The sequence below is a fragment of the Pseudonaja textilis genome, chromosome 11, assembly GCF_049901715.1.
Source record: "Pseudonaja textilis isolate UNSWEBS1 chromosome 11, rPseTex1.2, whole genome shotgun sequence".
Classification (NCBI taxonomy): Eukaryota; Metazoa; Chordata; class Lepidosauria; order Squamata; family Elapidae; genus Pseudonaja; species Pseudonaja textilis.
Window position 1 is genome coordinate 5411188 of NC_142000.1, and position 21922 is coordinate 5433109.

Below are 21922 nucleotides of genomic sequence, written 5' to 3' on the forward strand. Positions count from 1 at the left end.
GAGAGGAGTGTCTGAAAGAATGGCTCCAGTTGGGACAAAGTTTTGATTGGGCCAATCAAACCAGTTTTGGTCACCACACTATCAAGAAAAGATGTTGAGGCTCTAGAAAAAGTGCAGAGAAGAGCAACCAGGATGATGAGGGGACTGGAGGCTGAAACGTATGAAGAACAGTTGCAGGAGCTGGGCATGTCTAGTCTAGTGAAGAGGAGGACCAGGGAAGACAGGATAGCAGTTTCCCAATATTTGAGGGGCTGCTACAGAGAGGAGAAGGGGGTCAAGCTATTTTCCAAAGCACCTGAAGGCCAGGCAAGGAATAATGGATGGAAACTGAACCTGGAAATAAGGAGAAACTTTCTGACAGTGAGAACAATCAACCAGTGGAACAGCTTGCATTTGGAAGTTGTGGTAGCTTCATCATTGGAGGCTTTCAAGAAGAGATTGGACTGCCATTTGTCAGAAATGGTGTAGGCTCTCCTGCTTAGGCAGGGGTGGGGGGTTGGAGTAGATGACCTACAAGGTCCCTTTCAACTCTGATTATCTGTAAGCCATGTGATGGACTGATGGGTGCAGGGGATGGATCTTTGAATTTCTCTTTTGGGAAGGGCTTTCCCAGGTGTGCCAATATGACTTCTCTAATAAATTCTTACTTGGGTGAACTTTGTTTCTGAGTGCTGAATGAGATGGAGAGTTTGGCTGGAACGCTGACACTTGGAGGAGAAAGCCAAGGCAGTTGAGATGATTGGGATGTGAAGGGTTTTCTGTATCATTTGTCCAGAGCCATTTGTCTTTCGCGCCCAACCCCTGGAGAAGCTTCAGTCAGCAAGCTGTAGGTTGCCACATTGACCGTAGGCACATGGCAAACACCTGCAGTGTTTTCCTCTTAATGTGCAATTTTCTTAAATTATAGCAGCACCGTTATAGATCACCCTGCATTTTTGAATGACAGGACAGGCAAATGTGTTCAGCTTCGTGTTAGCCAGCAGCCCCCAACACTGGTACATCCAAGAAAATGAATGAATGCATTCTAGAAAACAGTTTCCATAGCAGAATGATAGTGAGATAGAGCTTGCCCCAAAGAGGGAGGCACAGCTGCAAGGATACTGTAAGGAAGGGAAGAGAGGAGGAAAAAAGGAGTCAGATGTGCGTGCATGGAATAGTTCTCGAGAAGTAAATATCTCTGGTATATTTTTTATCCTGCCATTTGCTGGTTGTAATTACTTTTGGCATTTTAAATGGCTCTGCAGAGTGAGAGTTTTAAATGTGGGCATGGGCTGGATTGATTCTCATAAGGGTTATATACAATTACTTTATTTGTTTGTTTTTATTTATTTCAACTTCAGTACTGTTGAAGTTCAGTGATAATGGGAAATCCCTTGTTGATTTTTTGCAAGGAAGAGGAAAAAAATGAAGTTATGATCTATGGATTTGATTAGAATTAATAGAACATAGAAACATATAAACTCAGAAAATGAGGTCGACTTATAACTGTGGTAAATGAAAATCAGAAAGTCACTCTTTGTAACTTTTTTTTCTTGTCTGTCATTTCTGCACTTTTGTTTTCGCTCTTTTTTTCCTCTTTTGCCATTCTAAATATTAGTTCTTGTTCATTTTTATTATGTTTTTCAAATTTCTAATAAAGTTTATTTTTAAAAAATGACACAGGCATATGAAAAGCATGCAGTGATGGCATTGCAGGGCAGGAATGTTGCAACTTGTCCCAATTTTCTGGAGTCTCTTCTTCCTCCTCCCCTTCTCCCTCTCCTCCCTCCCCTTCCTTTCCTCCTCCTCCCCTCCCCCTCCCTCCTCCTCCAATTCTTCTTCTTGTTGTTGTTTCTTTCTATCTTCTTTTCTTCCTCCTCCTCCTCCTCCTTCTTCTCCTTCTCCTTCTGTCTCCCGCTCTTCCCTCTCCCTCCTCCTCCTTCTCCTTCTCCTTCTTCATCCCCTTCTTTCCCCTCCTCCTCCTCCTTCTTCTTCATCTTCTTCCTTCCTTCTTCCTCCTTCCTCCTCTTTCCTTCTTCTGTTTCATCTAATATATTTGGCAGTGTGATAAAATGCCCCAAAGGTTTATGTGTCAGGGCTCCAACAAATCCACCCCCATTCAAATCATAAGTCTCTAGCCGCATCTCTTACAGTAAAAAAAAATGATTTATTAGGAGTGGCCATGCCGGCGTTACCTAGGTGCAGCTGACACTAAGACACATCATTCATTTTCCCCTTGACCCTGGTCTTCCCCCCACCCCCAGATGAATATTCTCCAATGGGAAACATCCATTGCCAAGAGTCATCAATCAGGGTCTCCAGTAATATTCTTGCGCGCCAACAGCTTTAGGCTGCCAAGGTGATTATCTGAGGCATTTAAGGAATGCACTGCTTTGCCCCACTCCCTTTCTGCTGACAACTAAAAAAATTTTAGTTGACATTACGTACATTGGATGGAAAATGGTGACGTAGCAAGCAGGAACTGATGGACTTCGGTCCATCAAGGAGAAAGGCCAAGAAAGGCTGGTGGTGACTAAAGTTGGTGCTCCCCGAAGTGAATCCATGTCGGTGAAATTCTGTGGACACGCCTGAAGGTTTCAGAGATGCAGGTCAGCCGACTTCTCCTTCCCTCCACTCCCGTGTTGGTGCAAACGTGTGCTTTTTTTTTTCCCCCTTCCTAGGCTGATGCCAAGATGGTCTGTGATGTGGTGAGCCGGATGGAAGACACGGAGCCCTTCTCTCCAGAGCTGCTTTCAGCAATGATGAGGCTGTGGTCCGACACTGGCCTCCAGGAGTGTTTCAATCGGTCCCGAGAATATCAGCTCAATGACTCTGCTCAATAGTGAGTTTTGGTCATCACTTAGAGGTCCTTTTAAACAAGGAGCAGCAACCAGGATTGTCTGCCAGCCTTACCTTCATTGTAAGGTTACTGTCAGGGCTCCGGTAGTTACCCCCGTTTAAATCATGAGATTCTAGCTGGATTTTAAAAGCTTAAAGATTTATTAGGACCAAACATGCTGGCACTGCCTGGGTGTAGCTGACACATAATTCATTGTCATCCTTGGCCCTGGTTTCCCCCCCACCTCCTGGGTGTATCATAATTCATATTCTCCAATGGGACACATCCATAGCCAAGAGTCATCAAAATCATGCTCTCCAGTTAGAATTTTGCATGGCAGAAATTTCAGTCACCTAGTTACTATCTTTGAAAACATTTATGGAATGCACTTTCGGTTTGCAAGCTGTTCCCTCCGCCCCACTTTCCTGCTGGCAACTCTAAAAGACCAGAGAAATATTTTATGAGTTGACAGTTACATTCAAATAGGGGTCTCCAAACTTAGCAACTTGAAGACTTATGGACTTCAACTCCCAGAATCCCCCGTGCCGGCTGAGGAGATTCTGGGAGTTGAAATCCATAAGTCTTCAAATTGCCAAGTTTGGAGACTGCTGCGTTAAAAGAATCTTGCACTCTTTTCAAAACTGCATCTCTTCCCCACCTTCCTCCCTGCCTTTATGGGTCAAGACACTAAGGGAGGGTCTGATTGTGATTTGTGCACTGGGCAACCTTCGTATATTTATATCAGTCACAGCCTGCTACCATCACATGTTTACCATTTGCAAACTTCGTAGTTAACACCCGACAAGCAAGTTCACTGGGGAAACCAACAAAGAAGGTTGCAAGTCACCAGTATGTGATGCCTTCCTTAACAACCGCACTACTTCAGAATGAATTTTCCAGTCCCTATTGGGGTCATAAGTCGAGCTCACCTTAAGGTTCATGTTTCTGGGATAATGGATACAATCATGTGCGTTTAGCAAGCAGTCATTGTACCTAGACCAGGGGTGTCAAACTCAAGGCTCGGGGGCCGAATCCAGCTCATGGGATGCTTAGATTTGGCCCACAATGCCAGCCTTAAAATAGCAAACGACCAGCCTGCAGTGCCTCTGACTGCAAAAACAGGCTCCACTGGCAGAGGGCTAGCAAAACAAACTATAAAGAAAACAAAAGGAGAAGTGTTTCCTCTTTTTCATTTGAGCATGCAAGAAGGGACAGGAGAGGAGAAAGGGAAAGAGGAAAGACAAAGATAGGAAGAGAGCAAGAAAGGAAAAAGAAGGAAAGGAGAAGGAAGAGGGAACAAAAAAGAAGGAAGGAAGGAAGGAAGGAAGGAAGGAAGGAAGGAAGGAAGGAAGGAAGGAAGGAAGGAAGGAAGGAGATGAGACTAAGGGAGGGTCTCAGGGAAATCCTGCCTTAGCACTTGGTCACGACAGGTGCCCCCAACACGAGTCCCACCATGGCCATGCCCCACCCACCCCCGGTATGCCATGCCCCCTGCCCTCTGAGGTCAAACACAGCCCTCAATGAAATTGAGTTTGACCTAGACAGTTGTCGCGCACAAAATAATAGGGAGGAACAGTAAATTTTGCCAAGTATAAATCTAGTCTCAGTCACAAAGCAATTTTTTAAAACAATTTTATTAAGTTTATCAGACACTAGTTATAAGTTAAAACACAAGCAAAAATTTCAATTGGGAGAAGAAAAAGGGAAGAGAAAACAGTAGAGGGGAAAGGGGAAAAAAGAAAGGAAAGCATTAATTTCTGACTATTTTTAGAGGAGTAGAATAAGATAGAATAAGTAGAGTTAGATATTACAGCCTCAACTTTTTACTTTTATCGACTTACTATGTACTAGCCATTTTTACAACGATAATTGTCTGTCGAGATTCTCAGCCATCCAGGAAAAAAAGGTGCTTTTTTTCTGGAGGCAACTGGACTTTCTTGTTTCTTTGAAGATGTTTCGCTTCTCCTCCAAGAAGCTTCTTCAGCTCTGACGGGATGGTGGGGAAGGGAAGGATTTATACTCCTTGCAGACAGCTGGTCATTTGCATCCTTTTAGAGGGTCATTGAGGCCACTTGGAGGTTTATCTGTGTCCTCAGGGTCACCTGAGTAATGCAAATGGTTCCTGTAGTCTGAAATTTTTTCCTCTGGAAATCCGTTCCTACTCCCACACCATTATTCCAAGGGCATCCATCCAAAATTGCATAGCTAAGAGTCTGTAGAGATTCTCAGTCATCCAGGTCATGGTTTTCCCGAAAGGAGACAAGATCCACCAGAGGCCAAGGTCATGGAGGGGATAGCGTTGCATCGTTGAGATCAAGCTTCTCCTTTTTCAACCTCGTGCTACTTACGGGGGAAGAAGGCAGAGCTCGCATGATGCTCCTTTTGTGGTTTTTGACCCTTCTGCCGCTGCTTGAATGGCCTTCTCCCACGAATAAAAGACAAACAAAATCTCAAAGCTCCATTCTTGCTGAAAAGCCCCACAGAATCTCAGCAAAGGGTATACGACTGATCCAATCCCGGGCCCTTTGATGGGTTGCACATTCTGCTGCCATCTGCTGCGGGAAGGCAGATTGGACAAAAGGAAGTAAGGATTTTGAATTTGCTTGAAGAAGAAGGCCTAAATCGAGCCTAGGTGCACACGCTTAGAAGCATATAAGACCGAGGTAATTTGGACCTGAGTGATTTGCTAGGATAGACAGGTGATTAGACAGAGGGACAGACAATAGGTAAATGACAGGTGGTGAGAGAGAGAGAGAGAGAGAGAGAGAGAGAGAGATGAGAGATGATAGATAGATACAGACAATAGATAGATGACAGACTGATACATATTGAACAGACAAAAGAGAGAGGTGGATGTAGATAGATAGATGATAGATAGATAGATAGATAGATAGATAGATAGATAGATAGATAGATAGATAGATGATAGATGATAGATAGATATAGATGATAGATAGATAAAGACAGACAATAGATAGATGACAGACTGATACATAATGAACAGACAAAAGAGAGAGAGAGATGGATGTAGATAGATAGATGATAGATAGATAGATAGATAGATAGATAGATAGATAGATATAGATAGGTAAAGACAGACAATAGATAGATGACAGGTTGATACATAATGAACAGACAAAAGAGAGAGGGAGGGAGAGAGAAACTTTGACACTTCTGTGATTAAGCTTTTAATTTTGAAATATGTCAAAATTCTCTCCATTCTCCAGACAGCCGTTCCATTTTTCTCTAGCAAAGTGGGATCAAGGAGGCCAGGCATTTTATTATTATGGGTAATTTGTGAAATAAACCTCTTCAGCACTCTGCTATTCAATGTTCTTTTTGGGCTAAATTGCACCTGAGCCAAAAAGAAGCCGAGCGAGTGCAGTAAAGCAGAGTATACAGTTAGAGGGGGAAATCAATAACAGGGCCTATTACTGTATCACCGCGCGGCGGTAATGACTGCACTTGTGCTGATCTGCTCACCAGCCTGCCACTGATAGCTCACATACCACATGGAGGTAAGATTTGCAGGAGATTTGTGCTTCGTTTCAGCCAGGGGTCAGAAGGCGTGGATGCAAAAATAGCTTAATAATAATAACAACAACAGCAGCAGCAGCAGCAGCAGCAGCAGCAGCAGCAGCAGCAGCAGCAGCAATTAATAAAGCCTTAAAGGAAGATGAAAACATGAGGAAGCCATGGCTTAAATAAAATATAGTTTGATATGAGGCTTGTAATGCCACTATCTATCATGTTGCTCTGCAGAATAAGAGCAGTAAGCAGTGGAGAGCCCAAGAATCTCGGGAAAGCGTAATTACTTAATAATTAATAGCCTTTGTTCAAAAAATCAATGCAGCATGAGAAATCTGCAAGTAGACCTATACATTATTAAACTGGGATAATCCGAAGGTTCAGCAAAATCAAGAAGAGACCATGGTCCCTGGCACTAGAATTGAGAGAGTTTAGGCTTTGGTTTAATGGAGTTTCAGGAGGAAAGGAGAAAGGAACAGAAAGAAGGAAAGGAGAGAGGAGAGGAGGAAAGGAAAGGAAAAGAGAAGAGGGGAAGGCGGGGAGGGAAGGAAGAAAAAGAAACGCACGGGAAGGAAATAGAGAAGAATGAAAAGAAAGGGAAGGGAAAGGGAAGGGAAGGGAAAGGAAAGGAAAAGATAGGGGAACGAAGGGAAGGGAAGAGAAGAAAAGGGAGGAGAATGGGGGAAGGGAAGAAGAAGAAAAGCACGGGAAGGAAATAGAGAAGAATGAAAAGAAAGGGAAGAAAAGGGAAGGGAAAGGAAAGGAAAAGAAAGGGGAAGGGAAGGAAGAGGGAGGGAGGGAAGAAGGTAGGTAGGAAGGAATTTGCTGGTCCCAATTTCTCTATGCAATATAATTTTAAAAAAAAACATCGCAACCAAATTCATTGTCTTGAAAACCAAACCTGAACTGGACTATTACATAATTAAACATTCTTATGGGGAGGAATAAGCCCAGATAATCATCTACTCTTACACAACAAGATTCTCTCTGTGACCATCTGCCTCTCATACAGTGGAACCCAAATGTATCATGATCACTTTGACAGAGATTTAGTTTCAAATATGAAATACTGTCTTTCAGAGAGCAAGCCAAGGCCAGTGAAACTCCAGATACACAAACTGTAGAACACTTGCATTTATACAAATGAATCTATAGGTTCTGCAAATGTATGTCCTCTTTTAACTTCCATCTGGGAAGCTAACCAAAAGCTCAACAGCAGAAGAAATGTTTCCAGACACTGGGTTGTGTGTTCAAGATTCTCAATCCCTAAATTTTAGGTACAGCCCATTTCCAAAACAATTAATACTGCGGGAGGCGTTGGGTTTACAGTTACCATCTTGAGACCGACTTTAAGCCACCAATCCCATGCCTCAAATCTGGCTTGTGGTTTATTCACCACCTCTTTTATCCCTCTCTTTACCCCAAAGGTTCTTTTTCAAGAGGCAACTGGACTTTCTGTTTTTTCTTTGAGGACATTTCACTTCTCATCCATGAAGCTTCTTCAGCTCTGAAGCTGAAGAAGCTTCATGGATGAGGAAAAAAAAAACAACTTCAAAGAAAAACCAGAAAGTCCAGTTGCCTCTTGAAAAAAAGCACCTTTGGGACAACCATGAGCTGGAGGACTGAGAATCTCCATAGATATTCTATAGAGTGTCTAATGAGAAGTTCTGGAGAACGTTGGAGCTTCCATAACCATTTACCGGTATGTCCTTTTGGTTAATCTTTATTTCCTACCAATGAATACTTTACTTTTCTCCTGGTGGACCAACCACATTGGGGTTCCCCTCCCCCCACCCTAAATGTCCTTTGGTGGGTTTTTTTGCTTTGGAAGAGTGGGGGTTGTATTTGTTTTGGGAGATTGATGCGCTTTTTGACAGCTTGAATAATGTTCTCTCAGTGAAAACAATCAGAATTTTTGAACAGTTTCAGATCCAGGTACCTGAAAATATGGCTGTTGCTATAGCAACTCCTGGTGTACTTAAATTATCCATGAGAATTGTTCTTTGGATGCTCCAAACATCTCAGTTGAAATGGGTGGTGTGACTGGAAAAGAGAACATTTTTGACAGTTGATAATTCCGTGTACAAAATCACATATTAAGATACTCTTGGTGTTTGTCCCAAAGCCATCCAACTGGTTTTCATGCCTCAGGCAGGACTAGAACTCACACACACTGTCTCCCACTTTCTAGCTGATGCCTTCCCCACTAGACCAAACTAATCTAACTTTCAGTTTCAAGTGATTTTAATAAAAATTAAAGACAAGAGTATTAAATGACTGGCAGAGATTAATCTAATTGTATACGGTTTGACAAAAGACTGCGGATTAAACAGAAGATATTAAAAGATTTAGAGGAACGAAGCAGTTTGGCAGAACCAAATTTCAAATTATCTTTTCAAGCCAGTTGCCTAACCTGAATAACAGGCAGGATCCTGTTCCCTTAATGCTGTGTTCCTTCTGTGAAAGGGAGAAAGGTTTCCAGATGATTTACGCAGATATCTTTGGCTTGACAGAAACATAAATAGGCAATTTATAGGAGATCATCTGATGAGCAGTATTTTAAAAATATAGGGTGGTGGTGGGGAATTAGCTCATACTTATCAGCTCTTGCTTGGCTATTTATTTTTACGAAGATGAGAATGTAAAGAAATTTGATTGGTGAGAGATAAAAAAAAATGCAGATTGCAAAAACTTGTCAATAGAGCAAAGATAAAATCATTTGAGACTCTATCCCGAGGGTCAGAATCACTGGCTAGTCCCAATGTCTTCAAATTCTAAAAAGAAAGAAAGACAGCGGAACATTTAGGGATTTTAAAATGAAAACTTTATAAAACAAAACTCAGCACCCTTAAAGGGGCCTTATTTATAAGTTGTTGATGAAATATAACTCAGAAACCAAACCAGTTAAATGCTGTATGATTAAATGGCTGCAGAATTGAAACAAAACAATTGATATGCAACAATGGAAATTTCAGTGAAAGAAAAAAATTATATAAAATCTTCAGTGAATATCACATTTAGAGAAAACAGATGTGGTTGAACAATGGCATATCACTCCCGTTGCTGATCTCAAGCAAATTCTTGGTTTACTGAGGAGCTGAAGAAATGGATTCAACTCCCAAGCATTGGCACAATCTGACATTTGAGTCTAGCAATAGCAAGATCACAGACTTATAGACTTATTTACTGCTTTACAGTACTTTTCAGCTCCCTCTATGCAGTTTACAGAGTCCACATGTTCTCCCCAACAATCTGGCTCCTCATTTTACTGACCTCGGAAGGATGGAAGGCTCAGTTAACCTTGACCTGGTCAAGATTGAACTCTTGGCAGTGGAAAGAGTCAACCTGCAATACTTCATTCTAACCACTGCACATCGTGGATGGATGAACGGGGGGGGGGGGGGGAAGAGAGAGAGAGAGAGAGAGAGAGAAACAATAGCACTTAGACTTATATATACCACTTTATAGTGCTTTACAGCCTTCTCTAAGCGGTTTACAGAGTCAGCCTCTTGCCCCCAACAATCTGGGTCCTCCTTTTACCCACCTCGGAAGGATGGAAGGCTGAGTCCACCTTGAGCGGGTCAGGATTGAACTCCAAGCAGTGGGCAAAGTCAGACTGCAATACTGCATTCTAACCACTGCACATCATCTATTTACTCTACTCTACTCTACTCTACTCTACTCCATTCCACTCCACTCTACTCTACTCCACTCCATTCTATATTCTATTCTGTTCTGTTCTATTCAATTCTATTTTAGCATTTGCTACAGCAGAACTGGTATCTTAGTAGCCAAACTGCTACTCTGCAATAGCATTGTGGTCTCCTGGCTCATGAAACAACATCATACACAAATAATTATAATAATAAATAATCATAACAGGAGTGTGGGTCAAGAGGCAAGTCTTCTCAGTAGCGTCTCCCAAGCTTTGAAACAAAGCTTTTTTTTTTTGCAAAACATTCATGCTTGACATGTTTTGGGTTTTGCTTTTGGGAGGGAGGGAGGGAAGGGAAAAGGATCCCTCTCCTTATTATTGCTTTATTATATAAATGCACACCTTGCTTTTCAACTTGAAGAGCCAACACTGTCTGGCAGCAGCACAACCTGCCTTCTCTCAACTTGCAGCTCGACAAGGGATTGCCCTCCCCTCTCCAACTCTTGCCAACTTCGGTCTTTCAGATCCTCTCATCTGTATGCAGGCCCAAACACCTTCAAAGCCCTTTTATTCTTGGCGCTTCCAGCCTTTAGAGATGTCGAAGCAGGCCCAGCCTTGCAAAAAATGTCATGAAAGCTGGAATAAACTGATGGTGTTGTCTGGCCAGTCTCTCTCTCTCTCTCCCCCCCCCCTTCTCTCTCTCTAACAAGCAGCGTGAAATTATGGGAGAAAACAAAAAAAAGTGATTAAAGATTAAAATGAAGAGAGGGAGACCACACTGGATCCAGCCAAAGAGAAAACTTCTTGTGTTGAAATCTGGGCGTGTTCCCATTTTTGTACTCAGTAGAAGTATTTATACGTTGCTGTTTAGCTTGCTCTTAAAGGGGGATCTATCTTTTAAAAGTGCAACATTTAAAAGGCTGATAACCTTCTGGCTTACGTTTCATTTCTCGGAGCTGTGGGTGTCTTTTATACCCCTTGATTTAGAAGGCAGAGTAAGGTCCTCCATTCAAAACAGATCTCTGAAATGTATTTGGATCGCCACATTTTACAGGAGTTGAAGTTTCAACTCTTATGCCATCCTAAGTTGCATTAACAAAGGGATACAATCAAAATCAAGAGAGGTACTAACACCAGTTTGCAAAGTCTTAGTAAGACCACACCTGGAGTTTTGGTCATCGCACTATAAAAAGATGCTGAGACTCTAGAAAGAGTGCAGAGAAGAGCTACCAGAATGATGAGGGGACTGGAGACTCAAACATACAATGAAGGGTTGCAGAAACTGGGCCTGGCTAGTCTAGTGAAGAGAAGGATCAGGGGAGACAGGATAGCAGGGTTCCAATATTTGGGGGACTATCACAGAGAGGAGGAGGGGGGTCAACTTATTTTCCTAGGCACCTGAAGGCCAGACAAGGAATAATGGATGGAAACTGATCAAGGAGAGATTCAACCTGGAAATAAGGAGGAATTTTCTGAGAACAATCAACCAAAGGAACAGAATTTACCTTCGGAACTTGTGGCAGCTTCATCACTGGAAGCTTTCAAGAAGAGACTGGTCGGAAATGGTGTAGGGTCTTGGTCTCAGGGAGTTGGACTAGATGACCTCCAAGGTCCCCTTCCAACTCTGTTAATCTGTTCTAGCACTTGCCAAGGTTGCCAAATCAGGGGGGAAAGGATGGGGATCCTAGAGCAAGGATTCCCAACCTTGCACACTTTGGGAAGTGTGGACTTCAACTCCCAGAATTCCTCAGCCAGCAGGAGATGCAAGCTACAGCAATGGATGGATGCTGGCTGGAGAATTGGTTGATGAAACATTTAAAAACTCTAGGCTTCAACTCTCTGATTCAATGGGTCCACAATTCCCAATCTGGTGGGTCAGATTTAGTTTGAATCTTGATTCATTTGTTTTGGAATTATTGAAAGTTTACCCAACTCAATTTTGGGGACAAATTTGACCTAGCTCAGCTTCCCAAGCTATACGTCTTCCACTGCTACTGTTGGAAATCTATAAACAGTAAGAATTACATTTTTGACACTCCAACATTTTAGTTTTCAAACATAGTCTTTATCCTCTAGTTTAAGGAAAGAATGGAACGAATTTCAGATCTGGCATATTTATTTTGATTATCTTGTTTTATAAAAGAGAACATATATAACTCAGCGTTGAACTGTGGCATCCTTGGTTCTCTCTGAGCTTGGTTGTTTTCTTGCAAATGTTTCACTACCCAACCAGGTAGCATCATCGGGCACTAGGTAATGAAATATCTTGCCTTATTTTACTGATTTCCCCCTGCAGTACTCAACTCAGCTGTTGGTGGCAGTTAACATAAACAATGTATAATAAAATAATATATTGCGTCCAAATATAATGCAGTAATTGAAGAAAAGATCAGGGTCAATTCAGTAACTAAATTATGGGTTTCTGGTGAATTATAAAATGTAAAATGGAGCTGAAATAAACAGAGAGAAAAGAAAGGAAATGTGATAGCAATTGTGTTGATTTTGATGCAAATGTGATGCTCTGCACAGTTCCTTCTGTTTTTTGAGATATTAGGAATATCCAATATAGCGTTTTACAGATTAACAATAAAAAGACAAGCTCCTGTTGCAAGATGCTTACATCCAAAAATTCAGTCTAGAGCCGTAGCATAAAGGAGTTTCCATCTTATTTGAGAAAAAAATGAATGAAGATTTTAAAATTCTTCCAAAAACATCCTAAAAGGGCTTTGAGGAGAGACTTGAAAAGAAAAAGAAGAAATCAGTTCCTTTTTGTACATGGAGGAGAATATTGAATTCTTCCTTGGGAATTTCAAGAAATTCCTCCATATCTGAAGCAACTTTCCTATATGTTTTTAAAATTAATTTAATATCTATATTTTTAACAAAACAATCTTTAATCTTACAAAAAGAAAAGAAACCTTAAGATAGTAAAATTTTTGGTTTAACAAAGACCACAAAGGAAAGCTCATAAGGTGTTATGAGGGAGAGGTATAAAACGTAAATAATAATTCGTCACGTTTATTTGTTTTGTTCTGTCTTCCTTCAGCATTGCTAGAGATAAAAGTCATATTTTTATCCTAATCCCTCCTCTTCGCATTTTTGCTTTACAGCTATCTAGACTGCTTAGATCGAATTGGAGCTGCCGATTACCAGCCCACAGAGCAAGACATCCTTCGAACCAGGGTCAAAACAACTGGCATTGTAGAAACCCATTTCACATTCAAAAACCTCCATTTCAGGTAAGAAGAATGCGGGTAGCATGAAAGAATCACCCTGACTGGGTAGATAATCAACGGACGTGGCTCTTGTCCTTTTCATTTACCAATGGGCAGGCATTGGGGGTGTTGTGTGTGGTCTGCATTGCCACAAAATGACTGCCATGGTAGGTGGGGCTTGATACAGGCTGGTTCAGTTGGTCATCACTATCACTCATCTGCACCCTTCCTTTCTCTTCCCTCTTCCCTCCTCCCTTCCCTTCCCTTCATTTCACTTCACTTTCTTTCTCTTCCTTCCCTTTCCTTCTTTCTTTCTTTCCTTTTGTTTCTGTCTTTCTTTTCCTTTCCCTTCCCTCCCCTCTAACTTGCCTTATCTCCCACCTCTTCCCCCCACATGCTCCAATGGAGTGTCTTATAGAGGAATCCAAAGTTTTGCCCAACCCTAGGAATTACCTACACAACTCCACAAAAAGTCGTTCTCAAACTTGAAGGGTGGAATAAAACCTGCACTGGATGTAGTTAGAATGCAAAGAGACTAGAGCCGATGGATTTTAAACAAACAAACAAACAAACATATATTTCTATTTTACAAAGTCTCTGCATTTTTGTGCCTTTTCTGAAAACTACCAGTACAAATTAAGCTGTGGAGTCTCAAAGCAATGCCCACTCAACAGAATTACTTCAGGAATTTTCTTTAGGTTTCCTTCAGTTTCTGCAGAATTCTCTGCCTCATATGAATGAGTCTATGAGTTTAGGAATGAGTCCTTTCAGTTTTGGGAGGAAAGTTTGCAGAAATTGTTTTCCAGCACGTTATTCTGAGATATTATTTTACTTCTCAATCTACAGCTGAGGAAATCATCCAGCTGGCTTTGGGTCAGTTCTCCTATCCAGCAGCTTGAACCATTACACCAAACTGTCTCATTGCTTTATACCTTGTTACAAAAAGCTTTGAAATCTTCCTCTAATTTGGACATTTATTTCTTGAATGTTTTATGGAATATTTCATAAGAAACGAAAGTTCAAAATGTTCATAGCTTATGAAATAAGCCTTAAAATTATTTGGACCTAGACTAAAGATATCAACCTCAAGTCAATCAAGAAATCTTTGATTTGGTCCCCAAAATGGCTTTTCCATTTTTAATCTAACAACAATGGCAAAAATTTATCAAACTTATAGGCTGCCTAACTCCCAACAACTCCCAACATAATCATCCAAACAAAGAAATTGCAATAAAATCAACAAAGGAAAAGTGCAAGAGGAACAGAAGGCAAAATGAGTTGTACAGTATAAGCATGTTAATTCTGTGAACTTTACTTTTGCTCCCTTTTGCATCCAGTTTTGGTCACCACACTATAAAAAAGATTTTGAGACTCTAGAATGGGTGCAGAGAAGAGCAACCAGGATGATGAGGGGACTGGAGGCTAAAACATACGATGAACGGTTGTAGGAACTGGGTATGGCTAGTCTAGTGAAGAGAGGGACCAGAGGAGACATGATAGCATATTTGAGGGGCTGCCAGAGAGGAAGGGGGTCAAGCTATTTTCCAAAGCACCTGAAGCCAGACACGGGAATAATGGGTGGAAACTGAACAAGGAGAAATTCAACGTGGAAATAAGGAGAAATTTTCTGACAGTGAGAACAAAAGTTGCCTTTAGAAGTTGTGGGAGCTTTATCGCTGGAGACTTTCAAGAAGAGATTGGCCTGCCATTTGTCAGAAATGGTATAGGGTCTCCTGCTTGGGCAGAGGGTTGGACTAGATGACCTACAAGCACCATTTGATCATCTGTAATCCCTGTCTTATCCACATCTTTCTCCTTCCTACCTCTTTTTGAGAGCGCTGCCCTGGACCTGCCAACCAGAGCATAAGCGTCACTTGAAGTCACTTATACCCTTTTGTGCTAGGATGAAATGATGGAGAGTTTTCCTTGTTTCTTCTTAAGGCTGTTTGATGTTGGGGGTCAGAGATCGGAGCGTAAGAAGTGGATCCACTGTTTTGAGGATGTCACGGCAATCATTTTCTGTGTCGCTCTGAGTGGGTATGACCAGGTACTTCATGAAGATGAGACAACGGTGAGTAGTTCCCCGGCTAAAATAATCCCTGCCATGGCTCTTCGATTTCCTGCATTTTGTTCGTAGCCACCACACCATCGGGCTCCTTTCTTAAGCCCAAAGGATCCAACAATATTCTTTATTTTTCACATGTCTTCCTTTGATGCAATGGAGATCCCTTATTCTCCAACCATAGTTGGGTTTAAGCCACTGCAATTGGCAGGATGGTCATAGCCCAGGAATTCAGTTCATTCACTCCTTACAGTAACTCAAGAATTTATCCAGAACTCTTATCCTCTCTCGTTGGTTGTATCTGACCAGGTATCCCTGATGAATAACAGTTTTTTTTTTCAAAGAAAGCGGGGGTTAAAACAACCTTAAAAGTTTTATTGTTTATTCTTATTCTGCTGAGAGGGAAGGGGAGGAAGACCTGAGAGATAACTTGCTGTCCTGGGTGCTGACAGAATGAAAATGAAAGAACAGAACAGGTAGAAAAGAAAATATTTGAAACAAACTAATAGAAACAGATACCAGGTTGTGCCTGTTTGCGAGAGTCATCAAACTGTCAAGCAAAGTCAACCAGGAAGCCAGATTAACTTAATAACGTCTTACTAACTTAACAATTGCAGTGGTTCGCTTAACAACTGTGGCAAGAAAGGTTGTAAAATGGGGCAAAGCTCACTTAGCAAATGTCTCACTTAACAGTACAAATTTGGGGCTGAATTGAAGTCATAAGTTGAGGACTATCTGTATTTATTTACTAATAAATATTCTTATTGGAGCTTCCGAGATATCCTCCTCACTTCCTCTTGATTCAAGCCAGCAAGACCGTCCTCAAGGTGCTTTTTCAAGAGGCAGCTGGCCTTCCTTTTTTTTTTTCCTTGAAGATGTTTTGCTTCTCATCCAAGAAGCTTCTTACAGTTCTGACTGAATGGTGGAGAATGGAAGAACTGAAGAAGCTTCTTGATTGAGAAGGGAAAGATCTTCGAGGAAAAACAAATTCCAGTTGCCTTTGGAAAAGCACCTTTGAGTCAGCCATGATCCACTCTCAGTCTACGGATGACTGAGAATCTCCATACATAGCCAGCAAGAATGGGATTTCACAGGGACGGGGCAGGAGTAGGAATGTAAAGAATCATACAGAAGACATGTAAGAGTAAGGAATCCTTTCCTTTATGCTAGGACTGAGATTTCAGGTGTAGCAATCTGTCCAGCAAAATTATCACATGAGGTTTCAAATCTGGCAACCTGTTTCCCAAAATAAAAGAACGTTATTTCTCCCAAATAGAGCAGAACCCCATGTGATATTAAGGGAAATATGTTGAACAATAATTTTTCTCTCCTTAATGAATTGGGTGGAGGGCAAGGGGCATAAAACAGGAAAGGGAGAGAATGACAGATGGAGAATGTTATTACCTGAACCCCTTGTTATTTTATGTATTCGGTTTATAAAAAAAAAAATTATTTAATCCCTGTGAAATGCAATATTTGGAGTAAGGTGGTTGGGTCATGAAAACTTTGTCTGGAAATACTCAAATTTTGCTGAGAGAGAAGGCAGTATCTTTGTAATAGCTGGTTCATATCAGAAGTTGCAAATTTAAAATTATTCAAGTTATGGATTACTGTATGTTGTTTCTCTGAATAAATGTACAGTGGAGTGTCAAGGAATTTTGAACTGGTGAAAACCTAGCCCTTCTGATCCTTCCTTCCTTCCTTTTCTTTATCTTTTCAGGCAGGAAAATTAATAAATTTTGGGTTGGGGCAGAGAAAATCCTAAGGCTTGCTTAGCTCTTATAGATCCGTTGCTTTTTCTTTCTCAATCACAATTCCTAAGCATGTACAGTACTTAAACTTCTGACTCATTGCTTGTTTTGTACTTTTAATATTCCTCTAAATTATACAATTTACCAATGCCTTTTAATTATACACTCAAGAAAAGTGCATATTAGCAAGTCCAAAATTTTCCAGGTGATGTATCTCCCAGAACTATTGGAATAGCATGGCACGTCCTCAGCACATAGATCCTTCTTTCATGTACATAAAAATGTTGCTATCTTGATTCATCCTGGCATGAGATTTAAGAAGTTTCGGGACATTTCTAAAAGTTTCAAATGATAAAAATCAGACTGAAACTCGAAAACAAACAGCAAGGGAAAAGGGAAGGGAAAAGTTATTAAATAACTTTGTGATTCTTCTTTCAACCTGTGCTTCCTCGTACCATAAATCTCTACCCCATGACTCTAGGTTTTGACATTGCAAGTGGAAACAAATACTTACCTGGAAAGTTAATTTTGGATGTTCCTTGAACTGGGTAGGTTTAAAAAGTCAACTGCCCCCTTTGCTTATAACTGAAGGGATTTTAAGATTCAGCTGCCTGTTTCTAAGCTGGGAGGGTGGACAAAATTGGGTGGGTGAAGCTTGTTCTTTGATTTAAGAGGATGATTAATTTAGAGTCTTTGGATCTTAGAATTAAATGGATTAGATCAAGAAACAGGTAGCCAGCTTTATAGATGTTTGCAGCAGAGAGAAAAAATTACCTGGTGTTCAAAAAGATTAAGCTGCACTCCTCTGAAGTTGTTTTGTACCATTGTATTGTACCAGTTGCTTGTATGGCCTTCTGCAGAACATATTGTTTCCATATTGTTATCTGTTTTCCTCTTTCAACTACTAAAGGGTGGGTGCTTAACTTGATTATTGAATTAACTTTCTTTCTGGAGGTGCACAATGCATTGGACCCAGTTACTCAACCTGGGCAGATCATGGCTGATCCACTTCATGAAACCTTTAAAACATAACTCTGTTTGAATCAACAAAGGGATGAGGGTTCCTTTTATAGAGTGACACCATTTTATACCTGTGCAAACACCAGAGATTCATCTAATTCCACCTTGATGTTGTGTAAAAGACATGGAAAACGTAGCTATGCTCTCAAGCTTTGGAGTTGAGTAATGGTTGAGCTCCTGTGAAATGGGTTTTATCGTTCTTTAAAGTCTTTCTGGGTACTTACAATATGCTTCTTTTTAAATTTTCCTATGTTTTTGATCTAAATTGAAAGATGAGTGAATGAATAAAAGAATGAATGATTGACCCAATATGCTGAACCATCAAAAAAATTAACCAAACTGAAAAATAAGCAAGTATAGTGTACTGTGCAAATAAAACCGTAGTGTTTTAACTGGCCTGGTTAGGAATGTTGTCTGAACTGTCTCTACGCTGTAATATTTTAAAGCAAAACAGTAATCTGGGAAAAATGACTTTCACACGATAGTTAGGAAATTTGATTGGTTTTGACTGGACCATGGGATGGACTGCTGGGAACAGGGGATAGATCTTTGATTTTCTTTTGGGAAGGGAAAACCCAGAACTCTCAGATTCGGCTTTCCCCAGATGTGCCAATATGACAACTGTAATAAAATGGAACTTTGAGAAAATGCCTGTCTCGGAGTTTATTGGTTTGGAGTTGGTTAGTTGGAACACTGACACAGGGTATATTCAACAGATATGTAGATTTGTGCTTTAGTCTGGCAAGATTCTTGTGTAGAGGTGAGCAACAATAAAGAAACCATTCTGACTAACTCCTCATGTGGTTCTCGGTTCCTTGCATCTACCCATTTCAAAATTATTGAGATTGGGAAACACTGGTCTAGCCGGATGTCTTCCAAATATATTTACAGAGGTTATATCCATTCCATTTGATGTGTCTATAAAACCATACATTGTAGAGTAGAACGCTGTGACTTTAGAAATGGGCACCCTTTAGAATTCACAGAAATCAAATAGGTGATGAGGCCAACGTGCAAATGACATAGATGGTGTGGTTTGTCTCTTGGTGTCATGATATAAAGAGTTTCTCTTCCTGTCAACCAACTCTGTGCTCTGCCCATGTGAAAATGCCAGGCTAGTCAAAAGCAAGCAAGACGTTTAAGCTGTTTTTGTCCTATGAGAATGTTCTCCAGAAGTTAATTTTGAGTTGGACCCATGCTCTGAAAGAATTGAAATTTACTAATTAACGGAGGGTCCATTTGCCCAGACTTGGGACAGACTAAGAAAGGCACATCAGCCTAAATTAAGACTATCTAAATGGTCATCCAGGAGCTTTCAAAGGATCTTGAACTGTGGTGGTAGATGAGAGCTCATTAACTTCACTCTGCCACACCATCTATGTGGCTATAAAAACTCAGTGGAAGAGATGAATAGCTTCGTACAGGAGTTGTTGTTTTTTAACGTTTTACCTCCCGAATCTCTTTCTGTCATTCCTCCGTTTATCTGAATATTTGGGCACATTTCTCACAACACGTCATTAATTCACATTAATCCAGTCTTCCAGTTCTCACCATTGACTCTTTTTTGGAGCAGACAATGAGTTTCCCCTGCTTTCTTTTGTAGGGGGGAAATGCCCCCTCTTCACTCCCACTTCAAGGTCCTTCACATTTTGATGAGCCTCTAGGCGGGCTTCAAAGATACCTCATGTTCGCTGGAACTTGATTTGAAAATCCATGCTTTGATGGTTGTGTTGAAAAGTCCTGGTTGATTGTGTTTTTTTTTCACAGAGGGGAGAGGGGTTGATTTTACCTCAGGGACCTTCCACAGATCTTCCCGTCACTTGAAAGTATCTCTCTTTTTATGTCTATCCTCTTTGTTTGGTTAGTTGCAATTTGTACCAAGCCGCATTCAGCAGGAACTACGGCACCTGACGTGGTGCCCCCCCAACAAGACCAAAACAAAGACCACCTTTCAGGTCTAATATCTGCTTTGCTTCTCGATAACCCATTATGACTCTCTGGGTTGGCTTCTACCTCCGTTACGGCTGCTCCTTTCTGCTATTCCATTTCCACCTTGGGCCTCTTGCTTCCAACTCCAGCAGGCTTCCTCACCGTCACTTTCCCTGGGCCGACTGATCTTATCTAACAGAACAAAGGCAAAAATAATGAGGTTTTGAGAGACCCCCTTCCAATTTGGCAGGTATGAAGCTTCTCTTGAACTGAGAAAAACCATCGAGTTGAAAGCAGCTGAAGGACAGGACACACCCAGGCTGATTTTGCTGTGAACCATATACCCTTTATCTTGTCACTCCTTAATTAACGCATCAATTCTGGTTTTTGCTAACAATCACTTATCCACGTATTGTTATTTCTCTGCATGCGTTCAAACTGAAATTCACATTCCTCTCATTCTTGCATTTGAATTTGTGGCCCTTGTTATTATTATTTTCCCATTATTGGAAAACTCCAAATTACAATCTCATGTAATCTTTCCGCTTGAGGCATGAACTAAACTTAATCAATCTATAAATATTCGCATTATTCGTAGGTATGGTCTTCCTAGTTCCTTGCCCTTCCTTTTCCCTTCTTTTTTTTTTTTTCTTTCGTCCTTGGTTTCTTTTGTGCTATGATTTTGAGCAAACCCCACCTTCCAAAAAGTATCAGTTCAAGGATGCTGATATTAAACCAACCAACTAACAAATGTTAAATGAAATAACAAAAAGGCCCCAAAACCACACAGCAAGATTATTGTCCTGAAGAGCCTTCTCCCTCTTAGACTGCTTTCAACTCTGGATTAATTCAAGGGTGACATCCAGCCATCCTTGGTTAATGTCTACAGTCAAATACTGTCCCACGCAATCAATGATCCTACGGTCAACATTTTTACTGATCTGTTCTAACAAATCTGCATGATTTGCTTCCGGCTTCAATTTGCAGCCTGTAAGGGCAATAACGGTTCCTTCCTCCACTCAGCCATCGAAATGCATGTGCATGGTGATTTTATCTGAGATGGAATCCTGTTAATTTATTTATTTTTAAATATTATTCAAAATCATAAAGCTTTATTAAAAGAAAAACAAAGCCACACATGCTTTGGTGCTGTTAACCGAAGCTCACATCTATACCAACGGCGTCTCCTTGGCTGTGTTTCATGCAACACACTTAACTGTTGTTGAGTAGACCCACTTCCTGGGTTCACACAACAAATCAAACTCTACCCCCAATCAAAAGGATTTGGTGAATTCAACAAGCGAAGCCGTAAAAAGAAAAACTGACCATAGTTAAAACTGATCAAACTGAGTTTCTTCTGTAGATGGTTCTTTAAGTGTGTTGTGCAAACCCAGTTGTCATATACATACACATATATTTTTTCCGTGTTTAAATATGGGCTGTGTTGCACCCATTGTTGTCTGCTTCCTTTTGAGTTTCTTTCTTTCTTAATTTTAGATGCTTCCCTACATGTTGAAGGTGGCTTTGTAACCATCCTGGCCTGACATGCTATCTCTTTTATGTTACAGAATCGCATGCATGAATCATTGAAGCTGTTTGATAGTATCTGTAACAATAAATGGTTCACAGATACCTCCATCATCCTGTTCCTCAATAAGAAGGACATCTTTGAAGAGAAGATTAAGAAATCCCCCTTAATTATCTGCTTTCCAGATTATACAGGTAAATAAAACACATCCTTTCACTTAAAAAAAGATAAATAAATATATACAGAAAGAGTGTTTTGTGACTCAACTGTTTGCCCTTTGTTGAGGCAAACATTCTCAAACTATGGTCCACAAATAGACCAGATGTTGTATTAAAATTGTGTTTGAAAGGGCTAGGGAAGCATTAAGAATATCTAAATATGGCCTTAGAGTTGATTAAATCACAATCAGATAATAA

At 40.7% G+C, this 21922-nt stretch overlaps 1 protein-coding gene across 2 annotated transcripts in view; it reads left to right on the forward strand.

The window, feature by feature from the left end:
• Positions 1-21922, forward strand: part of GNAO1 (G protein subunit alpha o1) — a 195041-nt gene that overhangs the window by 153108 nt on the left and 20011 nt on the right. The window contains exons 4-7 of one of the 2 annotated variants that reach the window (XM_026714420.2): positions 2661-2821; positions 13112-13240; positions 15158-15287; positions 21547-21700. In XM_026714420.2, the coding sequence (XP_026570205.1) occupies positions 2661-2821; positions 13112-13240; positions 15158-15287; positions 21547-21700 (574 nt within the window). The remainder of the gene's footprint in view (positions 1-2660; positions 2822-13111; positions 13241-15157; positions 15288-21546; positions 21701-21922) is intronic. The other variant, XM_087940499.1, reaches the window with a different exon arrangement.